The 15,040-nt window shown below is 43.5% G+C and overlaps 1 protein-coding gene across 3 annotated transcripts in view; it reads right to left on the bottom strand.

Moving 5' to 3' along the window:
* LOC141130438 (receptor-type tyrosine-protein phosphatase kappa-like) overlaps positions 1 to 15,040 on the bottom strand; it is a 206,312-nt gene that overhangs the window by 59,563 nt on the left and 131,709 nt on the right. For all 3 annotated transcript variants that reach the window (XM_073618135.1, XM_073618137.1, XM_073618136.1), the window contains exons 13-16: positions 10,326 to 10,423; positions 7,090 to 7,279; positions 5,237 to 5,318; positions 2,265 to 2,520 (exon numbers count right to left, since the gene is read on the bottom strand). In XM_073618135.1, coding sequence (XP_073474236.1) covers positions 2,265 to 2,520; positions 5,237 to 5,318; positions 7,090 to 7,279; positions 10,326 to 10,423 — 626 coding nt within the window. The remainder of the gene's footprint in view (positions 1 to 2,264; positions 2,521 to 5,236; positions 5,319 to 7,089; positions 7,280 to 10,325; positions 10,424 to 15,040) is intronic.

The raw sequence follows: 15,040 nt of genomic DNA, 5'->3' as shown, positions 1-15,040 counted from the left end.
TAGTGCAAATAAAAAAAGTATCACGGACAGAACTCAATTTTCTCTGTCACAATTGCACTAATACGGCTACAATCAAATCAAGTACAATTAAAGTTAAAATGATTTGACCGGGACACACAGAATTTGTCTTGAGAAACATCGCCTCTCAAGACTGAAGGAATGTGCAAGGTACCATCAGAAAAATCATTGTTTTTTTTTTCAAAGGGAAACTTACTTAAAGTGGAGTTCCACCCAAAAATGGAACTTCCACTTTTTGGAATCCTCACACCCCTCCGGTGTCACATTTGGCACCTTTCAGGGGGGAGGAGAGAGCAGATACCTGTCTAATACAGGTATTTGCTCCCACTTCCTGGCATAGATCACCGCTGCGCTTGTGGTGACCTACGCCACTTCCGGTGCCTACTCTGTCCTCCCCCCATGTATTCTGGGAGACACACAGGTCCCAGAACACAGCAGGGACCAGAGAAGACGCGCAGCGCGACTCGCGCATGCACAGTAGGGAACCAGGAAGTGAAGCCGCGCGGCGGCAGCAGCAGCCGAGAGCCGATGGACAGATCGGCTTCGGCTGCCGACATCGCGGGCTTCCTGGACAGGTAAGTGTCCATATATTAAAAGTCAGCAGCTGCAGTATTTGTAGCTGCTGGCTTTTAATTTTTTTTTTTCGGCGGACCTCCGCTTTAAAGTAAGACCATAATCCAGGATAAGTTCGCCTTTAAAAAAAAATACTTATTTTACCTGCTGTATATATATATATATATATATATATATATATATATATATATATATATATATATATATATATATATATATATATATATATATAACCTTTTTAAATGTTTTAAATGTTAGGTTTTTTTTGCATTCCCGTATATGCAATCAATGGGAATGCAAAAAAAACCCTAACATTTAAAACATTTAAAAAGTGTGTGTGTATATATATATATATATATATATATATATATATATATATATATATGGTATCTCACAAAACTGAGTACACCCCTCACATTTTTGTAAATATTTTATTAGATAGAATAAAATATTTACAAAAATGTGAGGGGTGTACTCACTTTTGTGAGATACTGTATGAGAGCGCTCACAAGTGTCCTCACTGTTCATTGAGAACTACAAGCCGTCAGCCAAAATGACTGACGGTACTTGTAATATGTTCATTCACAGGAAACTGTGAATGAATGACACAGCTGTGTCGGCGGAGCCCCACACAGTCGCACTGTTTTCAAATTGTGACAGTGGGTGTGGGGAGAAGATCCCCCGACAACAAATAGGGGGTGCCACTCAAGGCTCCATCTGGGTCATCTCCTGTAGCACACCACTGGGACAAGGACAAAGCTCATCCCAGCTCCAATGATGCAAGAGACAAAAAAGTGCCTATGCGCTGCACATCAGCCTGTGCTCCAGCCAAGCCATGCCCCCAATGCATTTCACTCTAACTCTGGAAAGTAACATGTTACATGTTAAATAAGGGTGTAACATGAAACATGCTACTAAAGGTGAACTTATCCTTTAAATGTCATATTTCCATGGCCATGTGACCATATAGAAAAAGTATGCAAGTAATAGGAGAGCAATAGGGAAGCAGCATTTATTGTAGGCAGGTTATTGTATAGCCTTTACTTCTACTTTGAGGACAGGTATCTATGTACAGAACATCATTTAAAGCCCAACTCCAGCTTTATGGCTCCCTCCCTCAATCCTCCATATTACCCCCTTCCTCCTTGAGTACCCCATATGCTGTGGGAGACAGCTCTGTATTGAGGGTAAGTATTGAACCCTGAGCTGTTTTCTTTAGCACTAGTTTAAAGTAAAATAAATATCTCCTAAACCTGCACCATGTAGGAGATATTCTAGCGAGCAGCAGCCTTTGATGTCACAGGCGCATGCGCGTCGAAGGAACAGCATACCTGTGCCATTCCTTCAAAGCTGTGTGCCGCGGCCGTGACATCATGTGACGGCCAATCAATCGGCCGCAGCCCGCGAACCCAAAACGAAGACCGGGAGAAGATGGAAGCCTCTACAGCAGTGACTGCACGCCACCAGGAGGGCTTTGTTTTAAGGTAAGTCTTGTATAATATGCTGGTATGTGATGCCTTGCTGGGGGGGAATTTAATTATTTTTTTCGAGAGTTTACTGCCGCTTTAAGAATAAACTATTCAGATTTGAGCTTCAACAAGTAACCTGCCAAAGTTATGAAGTATTCATCTGCTACAGACTCACACAGCAGAAGATTTTGAGTTGAAACACACCTGTTTCCATTGGCTGGTGACCCGTATGTAGATGGTGTAATTATGTTTGGGGATCAGAGGGGCGTTGTGGAATCCCTTATAATATTGATTATCCCCCAGAGTGAAGGTCCTGGCCCCGGTAAGGTTCAGTGCCGGAAGAACAGCCGCAGTATAATGACTGGAAGTCCTGCTGAAGTTGTAGTGGACGGTTTTGAATCTCAGGCAGTCTGCGCTCATATTGTGTTCCTGACCACCAAAGACAAGTATTTCATAGAAGCTGAAGATGGGAAACAGACAATTAATTAAAGCTTTGAAATGATATGCATCAGATCATCTATACAGTTCAAAAAGTGTGTATTAAAATGTAGCTACTGCACTTATTCATACAAATATAGATCCTCTGCTCATCTGCAAACGCTGGGCAGTAAGGCCAATAGAGAGACACCCACACTGTATTGTAGGAGAAAGAGGGGGGATTGTGTCTGAGCTCCGACATGGGGCCTAGATCTTAATTCCAAGGGCACTAAGGCTGGGAAATCTCAGATCACACAGAAGACTCTTCATACTATGCTACATGGTACTGTCAGAAAATTGCATGTCAATGGAAATATACTGTATACTATACAGACAAAGAATATACACTATATGGTCAAAAATGTTTGTCAACACCCGTCGTATTATTCAGTTCAGGTCTTCGGCCTCATCCATTGTTTACTGGTGCATACAATTAGGCACATCGGCATGGAAATGTACTAGTAATATTATAGATACAAACACATTTTAGACAATTGTGCTCTTCCAAACTTGTGGTGACAGTTTGAGGATGGCCCTTTTCTGTTCCAATATGTCTGTGCCTCTGTGTAAGCCACCTCCATAAAGAAATGATGTGATAAGTTTGATGTGGAGGAACTTGTGTGGTCTGCACAGAACCCTGACCTCAACCTTTTGGATGAGTTGGAGATCCAATTGTGAGCCAGATCTTCTTATCCAACATCCACTAACTGACTTCAACCCTACTGAAGACCTTTTGGATAAGTTGGAAATCCAATTGTAAGCCAGGTCTTTTCATCCAACACCATTACCTGACCTCAACCCTACTAAACATCTTTGGGATGAGTTGGAAATCCAATTTTGAGCCAAATCTTCTCATTCAACATCTGTATCTGACCTCAACCCTAATGAAAACCCTTCGGATGACTTGGAAATCCAATTGTGAGCCAGATCTCCTCATCCAACATCCTTATCTGACATTAACCCTAATGAACACCTTTGGGATGAGTTGGGAATCTAGTTGTGAGCCAGGTCTTTTCATCCAACACCATTACCTGACCTCAACCCTACTGAACACCTTTGGGATGCAGTAGAAATCCAATTGTGAGCCAGATCTTCTCATCCAACACTATTACCTGATCTCAACCCTACTAAACACCTTTGGGATTAGTTGGAAATCCAATTGCGAGCCAGATCTCCTCATCCAATATCCGTATCTGACCTCAACCCTACTGAATACCTTTGGAATGAGTTGGAAATCCAATTGTGAGCCAGATCTTCTCATCCAACATCAGTACCTGAACTTACAAATTTTCTTCTGCTTAAATGGGCACACATTAGCACTACCAACCCCCAAATTCTTGTGGAAAGCCTTCCAAAAGAGTGGAGACTGTTAGAGCTTGTTTACACTTGCTCCAAAATGTTGATTGGACATACTTTTTTAAAGTGCTTTGAATGCCAGTTTAAGTTTACACGTTGTTTTTGCTTTGCGTAAAAAATGATACACCATGTCGCTTTCTTGGTGCTTCAAAACATCTCCAAAGCCTCCATAGAAGTCTTTGTCAACGCTCGCTTACAGCACCTGCAGCTTTTGAGAGGCTTTTATTCAGTTTTAGCTTTGATTTGCTTTGGAGGTATTGCAGGTATGAGATATCCCATGATGCACTAGAAAAACAACAAGTAAACTTCAAAGACGTCATCAGCAGTCACTTCTGGTTCATGTGTATATATTCTAGAAGTGTCTGGTGCATAAGTCACATCTGGTGTACAGCGTGGAGCAGCAGGAAGGGGCGTCTCGACTGGAGCGGAGCAACTAGCAGACGGGACACGTGGAGAGCAATTTGGGAATGCTATAGTGGATGGTGAGGAGGGACCGAAGAGAGAGAGGACTGAGTGGCAGAGGATCAGCAGAGCTGGGGAACCAGAGCAGGAGAAACTAGCAATGCCACATGTGGTACGCAGCATGGGAACAATATAACAGCAGGTGAGCGGGGACCAGAGAGAGACAGAGGAGGATGAGCAAACCATTGGATCAGCAGAGCTGGGGGTTACCACTGAGAGGGGGGATAAGCAAAGTTGGGAATTACTTCCGAGTGGGGCATCAGCAAAGCTGGAGGTAATATTGAACAGGGGATCTGCTGAACGAGGGTACTAATAATCTGGGGAACTGCTAAACAAGGGTACTAATAAGCTGGGGATCTGCTGAATGAGGGTACTAATAAGCTGGGGATCTGCTGAACGAGGGTACTAATAAGCTGGAGATCTGCTGAACAAGGGTACTAATAAGCTGGGGACCTGCTGACTGAGGGTACTAATAAGCTGAGGCTCTGCTGAACGAGGGTACCAATGAGCTGGGGATCTGCTAAGTGCGGGTACTACTGGGCCCCTATTAAACAAATAAAAAATCAACACACACACAGGACATTTTCCAAACTTCACTAAAGCTTCAAAAAAGCATCATCGAAGCATCATTAAAGCATCATAAAAAAACATGTTAAAGCGGTGGGCACATTAATCCGTGATAAAGTTGAAGCAAGTATAAATGAGCAACTCTCTAGTAATGGGCATTGCTTTGGAATGGGATGTCCAGCAACATGTGGTGGTCACGTGTTATACAGTGTAGGCATGTGAATATTACAAAGCGCTGTTTTAAATACATTTACAATTGTGAACCACCCATATGGCAAGCATAAGTTATAAGGAAATGATGTGCAATTTCTGACCTGATTGGTCCATAGAGATCGGGAACCGGTAGCAGCTGTACAGTAGAATGATTCATTGTTCCCCCCTCATGACAAGGAGGATCTGAAAAGGGAATTCAGGAACTAATGAAAAAAGCTGAATGCTGGGCTGAACACAATGTATTATAAAACTGCCAACTGTCAGACTTCTCTGGAGCTGTGGGGCCAGCTAACAGCTGGTCTTTATTCCATATGGTGCAATAGCTGAAGCAAACCTTCACAATAGGAGATGAGTAGAAACAAGTTGATAAATCCAAACCTGGAACCTCAAATTGCAGAAGGGTCTGGCTGCCGGCTGCTCCCAGAATCTCCAAATTCCAGTCACCTCTATCTCCTGGGTCGGCTCTCCAGCTCTACTGCAGGCAGAGGGAAGGAAAGATGAATCCGGAGATCGAGGTGATTTGGAATTTGGGGACTCTCGAAGCAAGGGAGACACAGGAAATGGCTTTTCCTGAAAGGATTTAGGACCTTGACTACAATGTGAAGGAGCAACAGATCGGCAACTATGGGTCCTTCAACTTTTCAGTCCACCCATTCCCTACATTAACTCCCTTCTATATTGGTTTTGGGCAAGACCTAAAAGCTGAATTAGGACAGAAGATCAAAGACCTTCTTCAAACAATTATTTTATTCTGGTCAAACTGAAAGCTTCTTCTGGTTTGGCTGCATGACTTTTCTATTAATTGAAAATCTGATGAACAATTGATATGTTCCTCTCAACTCTTTAACAGATTTCACAGTACAATATACTGACCCCAGATGAGAATTTCAGCCTTACTAACTCAAACAACTTGTGATAAGTGGATCTCGGCAGGCTTTTTTGTTAAGGGATCAAACCTTAAATGTTTTTATTGAAACTCTAATACCAGTGGTGTCACTATGGTTGGTGTCACCTGGTGCAGTAAAACATGGTGCCCCCCCCACCCTTGTAATTCTTCTGCAGTCCCCTCCTTCAATTATTATATTTACCCTTCCTCCACAATTCAAATTTCCCCGCAGCCTCTCTTCAATTATAATTTCCCTCCCCTACACAATTATAATTGCCCTGCAGCCCCCCCCCTTCAATTTTAATTCCACTGCACCCCACAATCGCACATGGCATACAATTCCCCTGGTCTCTCACCTCTTCCCCAGCTGTCATTACTCCGTCCAGCTCCGGCCTGTTACCAGGACAACCAGGGAGTGCACTCTGCATGATGACGTCACTACGTCCAGGAAGAGGAGCAAGCCGGACTTGTCCTACAATGGGGGGAGGGGAGGCTGGGCAGACAGAGAACCCACCATTCATGTCCTCCCTACTCAGAGGTCGCTGCCCCTCCTCCGGTGTTGTCACCTCATTCCAGTTGGGACCCCTCACACACATATATACATACAAGGATCCCCTCACACACACATATATATATATATAGATATATATATATATATATATATATATATCTATATATATATACCTACTGACGGGTGTCACCCGGGTGCGGTCTGCACCCCCATAGTGGCGCCACTGACTGTTACCACAGTATTTACAGGGGTCTTTTACTTTCTAGTGTATATTTGGCTATTCTGTTAATTTTATGTTGGACTGGGAAGGTAAGGCTTGAAATTCCATGTACATTTTTTTCTGTCCTTTTGGGGAGATAGCCCTTCATTTCCTTTCCTAGAGGCACGGCAGGTGTACCTATTGGAAAATATTGCTGATCCACTACAAATAGAGAAGGTGAATCTCCCAAGCCAGAACACGGTTTTGGCAAGGGATATGTGTTGGCCATTGTACGCAAAAATTTGATTTTATACGGGAATTACAGTGATAACTGTTTGGATTTTAACACAGTACTCACCTCCAATTTCTGTTTCAACAGATAAAGTTGTAACATTTCCGGCTCCAGCCGATGTGAATCCTTGGAGGGTGATGTTGTAGCTGGTTCCATGATGAAGAGGGATTTTATATTCTGTAACGTTACGGAGGAACCTTTTGGACTCATCCATAGTAAAAGTCACATTGTAATCCCTCCAGGCGGAGATATTCATCTGCAACAAACAATTTCATTATAATTATACACCCGCCGGGTGGAGCTACTATCTGTGACATCACCACGCTCAAGCCTTCAGGACAAGGTCCGTGGCTCTGTTTTTGTGCTGAAGTCATTTGTATACTCTGTGAAGTGCATTGGAACTATTCAAAAAATATCTTTAACCGGTTCCCAACCGGCTCACGCAGATACACTGCGGCAGAATGGCTCCCCTGGGCGAAATCCCGTATGGGTACATCCTTCCCTTTTTTGGCCACCAGAGGGTGCGTGCCTGCTGCACGATGAGGGACCTGATGCGCCGTGGCCGGCGAGCACGATCACCACCGGACATGCGCGATCGCGTGCACGAGCGCCAGGGAAGAGGAAACATAAAGTTTGTGTGCAATCTAAGTGTCACATGATCTGTCATTACATATACACACCTTTTTGAAAGGCCCCAGAGGCTGCAACACCTAAGCAAGAGGCACCACTAACCAAACACTGCCATGAAGACCAAGGAACTCTCCAAACAAGTAAGGGACAATGTTGTCGAGAAGTACAAGTCAGGGTTAGGTTATAAAAAAATATCCAAATCTTTGATGATCCCTAGGAGCACCATCAAATCTATCATAACCAAATGGAAAGAACGTGGCACAACAGCAAACCTGCCAAGAGACGGCCGCACACCAAAACTCACGGAGTGGGCAAGGAGGACATTAATCAGAGAGGCAGCACAGAGACCTGAGGTAACGCTGGAGGAGCTGCAGAGTTCCACAGCAGAGACTGGAGTATCTGTACATAGGACGACAATAAGCCGTACGCTCCATGGAGTTGGGCTTTATGGCAGAGCGGCCAGAAAAAAACAAAAACAAACTTTACTTTCAGCAAAAAACAAAATGGCACATTTTGAGTTTGCGAAAAGGCATGTGAGAGACTCCCAAAATGTATGGAGGAAGGTGCTCTCGTCTGCTGAGACTAAAATTGAACTTTTTGGCCATCAAAGAAAATGCTATGTCTGGCGCAAACTTAACACATCACATCACCCAAAGAACACCATCCCCGCTGTGAAACATGGTGGTGGCAGCATCATGCTGTGGGGATGTTTATCAGCAGTCAGGACTGGGAAACTGGTCAGAGTTGAGGGAAAGATGGATGGTGCTAAATACAGGGATATTCTTGAGCAAAACCCGTACCACTCTGTGTGTGATTTAAGGCTAGGAAGGAGGTTCACCTTCCAGCAGGACAATGACCCCAAACACACTGCTAAAGCAACACTTGAGTGGTTTAAGGGGAAACATGTAAATGTTTTGGAATGGCCTAGTCCCATACCTTCTAAATGCAGCTAAAGGTCTGATCCCGAGCTTATGGAGAACCCAAGAAGCACAGAATATGAAGGAGTGGGTAGCAAGAGTGGAAATGGTGAGAGCCATAGAGGAAACAATTCATACAGTAGAGGATTCATTAGAGCTAAATAAGTATACTAGGGTTGTCCCGATACCGATACTAGTATTGGTATTGGCACCGATACTGAGCATTTGCCCAAGTACTTGTACTCGGGCAAATGCTCCCGATGCTTCCCCCGATACTTTGACAGTCAGAAGTAATCGGCGCGTGGGGGAGTTACAAGCTCCCCCCCCCCACACTTTCAGCTGCTTTAGTGAAATCTATACAGCGGTGATCGGTGCTTGTAACTTCCCCACACGCGATCACCGCTGACTGTCACCACATCTTCTATGCCCCCTCCGTTCCGCTGTCCCCCTCCGCTGTCCCTCTCTGTTCCGCTGTCCCCCTTCGTTCAGCTGTCTCCCTCCACTGTCCCCCTCTGTTCCGCTGTCCCTCTCCGCTGTCCCTCTCCGCTGTCCCCCTCCGCTGTCCCCCTCCGCTGTCCCCCTCCGTTCCGCTGTCCCTCTCAGTTCTGTTGTCCCCCTCCGTTGTGCTGTCTCTCTGCATGTCCTCCTCCTTCCTTTGTGTATGGACAGAGTCAGCTGACTCTGTCCATTCACATAACTGAAACATTGTAATCTCCTGTGATTATGATGTCTCAGTTTATGAATGGAGAGGAGCCGCTGTCTTCTCTCCATTCATTTTCAGTGCAGCTGAGGCTGCAGAGAAAGGGACTGGGGAATCTCTATCCTCTGTCTCTTTCTCTGTCTCAAGGGGAGATATCAGGGGTCGGTTAAGACCCCTGATATCTCACCAAAGCCTCCAACAGGGCTGATTAAAAAAATAAAACACAAAGTATTGCAATAAATATTAAAAAAAAAAATGATTGTAAAAAATAATAAAAATTTAATAAAAAAAACACACAGACAGCGTCCACCCCCTCCCCCCTAAAAAAAAGAAAAAAAGAAAAAAAAGAAAGCATTGTAAAAAAACAAAAAAAAAATTGTAAAAAAAAACAACACTGCCACGTGACATTAAAAATAAAAGGATCGGTAATTGGTATCGGTACTTGTACTCGGTCTTAAAAAAGTGGTATCGGGACATCCCTAAAGTATACATTATGAGTCTTTATTGTAATGTTAACTAAAGTATTCTTTTTGTTTTCTTTTACTTTTTTTACATGCTTGGTGTTCCATAATCTTGTGATGTTATTCCATCTCCACATCTGCGCATTCTTCCTCTAGTCAATTTCTGACTATGAAAGCAGTCAATTCCTAAATTACTGTTCGGTTGAAATTCATTAGCTGGAGCCTCTTCCTATGCTAAATGCTATCCCTTGCAAGCGGGTTCCCACATCTGACCAAACACTCATCTAAAGCACAACTTGGGTTTCCTTATTTAAAAGTTTCCCTCACCCAAAATGGCTACCAAAGTCTCTTGACAATTCTGTGTCCAATCGGATAATTTTCCTTCTCAAGGCACCAGACGGAATCCCTAAGGGATCAATTCTCTTCCAAGATTACTCTTCCCATGCGGCAATGGCACTAGGCCACCTACAAGTGGGAAAGACTAATGGCACCTGCCTGCAAGTCCTTAACCTTCCTCTTCTTGCCTTTTTTAGGCAGAGGCTTCACATTATAGGTCTTTTTATAGAAAATATACCAAGTTTGATTTTACCTTACCTGGAAACCAGTGATGTTCCCCCGAATGTCAGACAGCTCCCACCTTATCGTTTGACTTTCCATTGTTGGACGTTTCTTTATAATAGGTTTATCGGGAACTGGAGGGGAAATAATACAAAATGTTACAGACAAATGATTGGAAACTGGCCACATAAGTCATTACTGAACTCAGCCAACTCAGCTATGCACATACGGCCAATTCTTACAAACCGGGAGGTTTTTACAACCCTAATGAACATCAGTGCTAGGGAGAAACATCCACTTAGGCCTGATTCACACTTATGGCATTTTTAGTGCTTTTTGCATTTTACAGATTTGCACTACAGAACGTTTTCCATAGGAAGCCATGTTACATGGACTGTAGTGCAAATCTGCAAAATGCAAAAAGCACTACAAAAAATGCCATAAGTGTGAATCAGGCCTTAATGACCACATACACAGGAAGCTGCAACCATAGCTGGATAATCATTTCTGCCTCATTAACCGCTTGCCGACTGCTCGCCGTCGATTGACGCGGCAGGATGGCACTCCTGCGTGAATTGCCGCAGCTGTACAGCAGGCTCTTTAAGGAGTACAGGGGGCGCGCGCACGCCCGCCGCGTCCCTAAGGAGCTGATGCACATGCCTGGCGGCTCGGCGGTGATCGCTCCTGACAGAGTGAGAACGGGTATGTGTGTGTGTAAACACACACATCCCTGTTCTGTCAGGGGAGAGGAGACAGATCGTGTGTTCCTAGTATATAGGAACAATGATCGGTCTCCTCCCCAAGTCAGTCCCATCCCCCCACAGTTAGAACACAGACTGAGGGAACACATTTAACCCCTTGATCGCCCCCTAGTGTTAACCCCTTCCCTGCCAGTGACATTTATACAGTAATCAGTGCATTTTTATATCACTGATCGCTGTATAAATGTCAGTGGTCTCAAAAATGTGTCAAAGGTGTCCGATGTGTGCGCCATAATGTCGCAGTCCTGATACAAATCGCAGATCGCCACCATTACTAGTAAAAAAAAAATTAAAAAAAATAAAAATGCCATAAATCTATCCCCAATTTTGTAGATGCTATAACTTTTGCGCAAACCAATCAATATACGCTTATTGCAATTTTTTTACCAAAAATATGTAGAAGAATGCATAAAAACTGAGGAAGAAATTTTATTTTTTTTTAAATTTGGGATATTTATTATAGCAAAAAGTAAAAAATAATAAGTTTTTTTCAAAATTGTCGCTCTTTTTTTGTTTATAGCGACGCAAAAAGTAAAAACCGCAGAGGTACAACGTCGCACGATGTTGCACAGACGTACACCGTCGTGCAATTGTCAGTTAAAGCGACGCAATGCCGTATTTCAAAAAATGGCCTGGTCAGGAAGGGGGTAAATCCTTCCGGGGCTAAAGTGGTTAATATCCAAACTCAAGTAATCAAGCAGAAGAGTCATTTGTTCCTCAAACATAAATACTTATCCATGTCAAGGTATATTTAATAGCAGGGGTGTAACTAGAACCTTTAGGGCCCTGGTGCAAGAGATTATGAAGGGTTCCCCTGACCCCTGGCCAGGGCACTTCCCTTTAAGCCCTGGGCTCTTCCCACTGATCCTGGGGCCCTTTACTCCCATTGCAGGGCCCTTTATCATGGTCCCGCAGCGGGACCCTTTCACAAGTTCTGCAGGGGGCCCCCTTCCTGCCATCTTCGCTTCTCCCCACCGTGGTAAAATGCCAGGTCCTGGTCACAAGTGCAACCTTTGCAATCATGATAGTTCCTGTGACGGAATCCGGACACCCTGACTGGGTATCTCTGCCAAGAAGCTGCTTCCTAGGCTCTGGAACACGAGACCAGTGAATCTGGCTATAGTTACCCCAAGAACTAGGCAACACCAGTTTTGGAGTAAACCAGAATAAGAACTGTTTATTTGAACAAGAATACAGGCTTTTATACACCCTAGCAGGATACCCCCCCCTCCTGATCATATTAACCTAACAATACAAACTGCACACAGGAATATAATTACAACAGCCGACATATACTATAAACATTACAGTAATTAGACACCTGGATGACTCAAATGTCTCATTGCAGGTCAGACTTGCCGGGTCCAAGCTCAGAAGATACAATACACATTAACATAAGTATAAACACAGAACACCTTCAGACAATAGCAGGAGACCTACTTTCAATAAACACTTATTGGCAGGGGGCCCCAGACATGTGGCTTGCTGACGACATCACCTTCAGCTATAAGTCTCAAGCTGGCAGAGACCATCATAACCTTTTTAATATGTCCTTTTGCATTACATAACAGAATATCTTCCTAAATGCTTCTAGCTCCCTCAAATGCCAGGGCCCATAGTCGGTAGGCAAGAGGCTAGCATTCAGTCCCCTCCAAAAGCCGCTGTCCCAGGTGAGTCTATCACAGTTCCCTCACTGGTGTCAGTGGTTTTTCATTTTTTGTTATTTAAATTTTCTTATTTTTTACCATTCTATTTTATTTTTTGTTTACAATTTTATTTTTATTTTTTTTTTTATTATTTTTTAGGAGCTCTGTTTGGTGGCTTTGATGAGATATCAGGGGTCTAAACAAACTTCTGATGTTTCATCTTTGAGACAGAGAAAGGATATTGAGGACACAGCCCTCCAGAATGAATGGACAGGAATAGTTGTGTACTGTGCCTCCCATTCATTCAGAAATGGAAGTATACTAAACACAGTTTACTATGCTTCAGTTATGAATGAACAGAGTGAGTGATTGATAACAATCACTCACTCTGTCCATTCAGAAAAATAAGGAACCGGTAAATTGCACATTTTCTGACCTGCTCTTGGCTCTCCTCATGACACATCTCCTACAGCAGCTGGCAGGAGAGAGGAGGGAGGAAGACGGCAGCACTGCGGGGGGGGGGGGGGGGAGGGGGGCAGGGGAGCATACAGGGACCCAGGAACAGCAGAATACAAGTGAATTGGATAGGAGGGGCGGTGGGGGCAGCATATAGAGGAACCCATTTCCTTCTTTATGAGGAAAATAGAGAAGATTGGTTCCTCTAAATGCCCAATGCACACTTCCCCCTGGAGCATGGGGCCAGGTTGCAATTGCAACCCCTGCAACCCCTGTAGTTACGCCCCTGTCACAATCAACTGAACTTCTTCTGTAATACTGAAGGCATTTCGTAACCTATCCAACCCTTTTCACTTTTCCAGAAACTCATTAGAACTGAAGAAGTGGTGGGTCAAGCTGGGAAACATCTTTACGTCATTACAGAACAAGTCCAGTTGAACGTAGACATGTAAAAATGTGCTTTGTTTTGTTTTATTTATGTAAATTTTTTTAGTTAAATTTAATTAGTTTTTGGAATGTGTGAGTTTATGCAAATTCTATATTTGATTTAAATTTTTCTAATTTGGTCAAATTGAACACAATTCAACCGAATTTGAAAAACTTGAATGGAATTTTAATTTTAATCGAATTCTGTTCAAATTTACGCTATTCAAAATTTAAATGATGGAAGATGGTTATATTTTTTCTATCCCATTTTATTCCATAGTTTTTTCTATCCTATTCTTTTCTAGTCTATTATTTTATTTTCTATTCTATTATTTTATTTTCTATTAGATTCTATTCATTTCGGCAACAGGTGATCCTCTGGCTATGTGAGTAGATGGCCCCCCAGTGCTGAAGGAAAGTGACAGTGTGTAGATTTTAACTCTAGGAGGAGTTCAGGTTGCCAGCAGCAAAGAGATCCTGTGGGACATTCCGTGTGCGGAAAAGAAGAAAGGTAACAGCGCTCTCTGCAGGGACAACTCAATCCATGCACCAGGTCCACTCACAGGTGCCGAGGCTCGATGTGTCCCAACACACTCCAATGCAACAGTAATAAGGAGAGCCGGCAAAACTGTAATTCTTGAATTGTCGTTTATTGGTACAACAGAGTGACAAAAAAAATAAATCTGACACGTTTCGGCAATAGCCTTAGTCGTAGCTCATAGTGGACATTCCGTGTGTACAGTGCAGTAAATTGAGGAATCCTCAAGTTATCCAGTTCTACAGTTTTTGGGGTGTCACATGCTTCCTTACTACACACAGTGTGGTTGCCGCTCAGGTTCCAGAAGTTCCAGATCCATCACCAACTACAGGGAGTGCCGGACGGGAATGGAGCTCGTCTTGGCTACAAACATAAGCATGTATTGAAGAAAAGATCCCTCAAGCCGCACATTACTGCAAATCCACAAATGGATAAGTATACGGCAGTCTCAGCCCCAGCTCCAGCCAGGCTATGCACCAAGCGCGTTTCGTTCAGCCCCCTGGAGCTTAATCATGGGGACCTCCATTAGTGGATTTGCAGCTATGTGCGGCTTGAGGGATCCATGCTCCCTCTTCTTATCTCACCTTGTCGTTCCCAATAAAAACCCTAAAAAGAAACCCTACACTGTTTTCTGAGCCAGTGTGTCTGGCTGTGTGTGTTCTGAGTGGGCAAATATGACTGTATGCACCAGCAGCTCCACCGGGGGTGCGCTACATTTGGTTGAAGTCTAATTACAAAACAAGAATGTATAGGATTCCCATCCACTATCATATAGTGTATATGCCGTATGCTAGGGGTGAGTGGGATAAATAGAACCCAGGGCTGCTTTGGTTATTAGGTGACGAAAATACAATAGATTAAGCCTTACCAAAAAAAAACCAAAAAACATTTTTAGCGATAGAATGCCTGACGAAATAAACTTAA

Source organism: Aquarana catesbeiana, linkage group LG01 (genome assembly GCF_042186555.1).
Source record: "Aquarana catesbeiana isolate 2022-GZ linkage group LG01, ASM4218655v1, whole genome shotgun sequence".
Lineage (NCBI taxonomy): Eukaryota > Metazoa > Chordata > Amphibia > Anura > Ranidae > Aquarana > Aquarana catesbeiana.
This window is presented reverse-complemented; position numbering and strand designations above follow the sequence as displayed.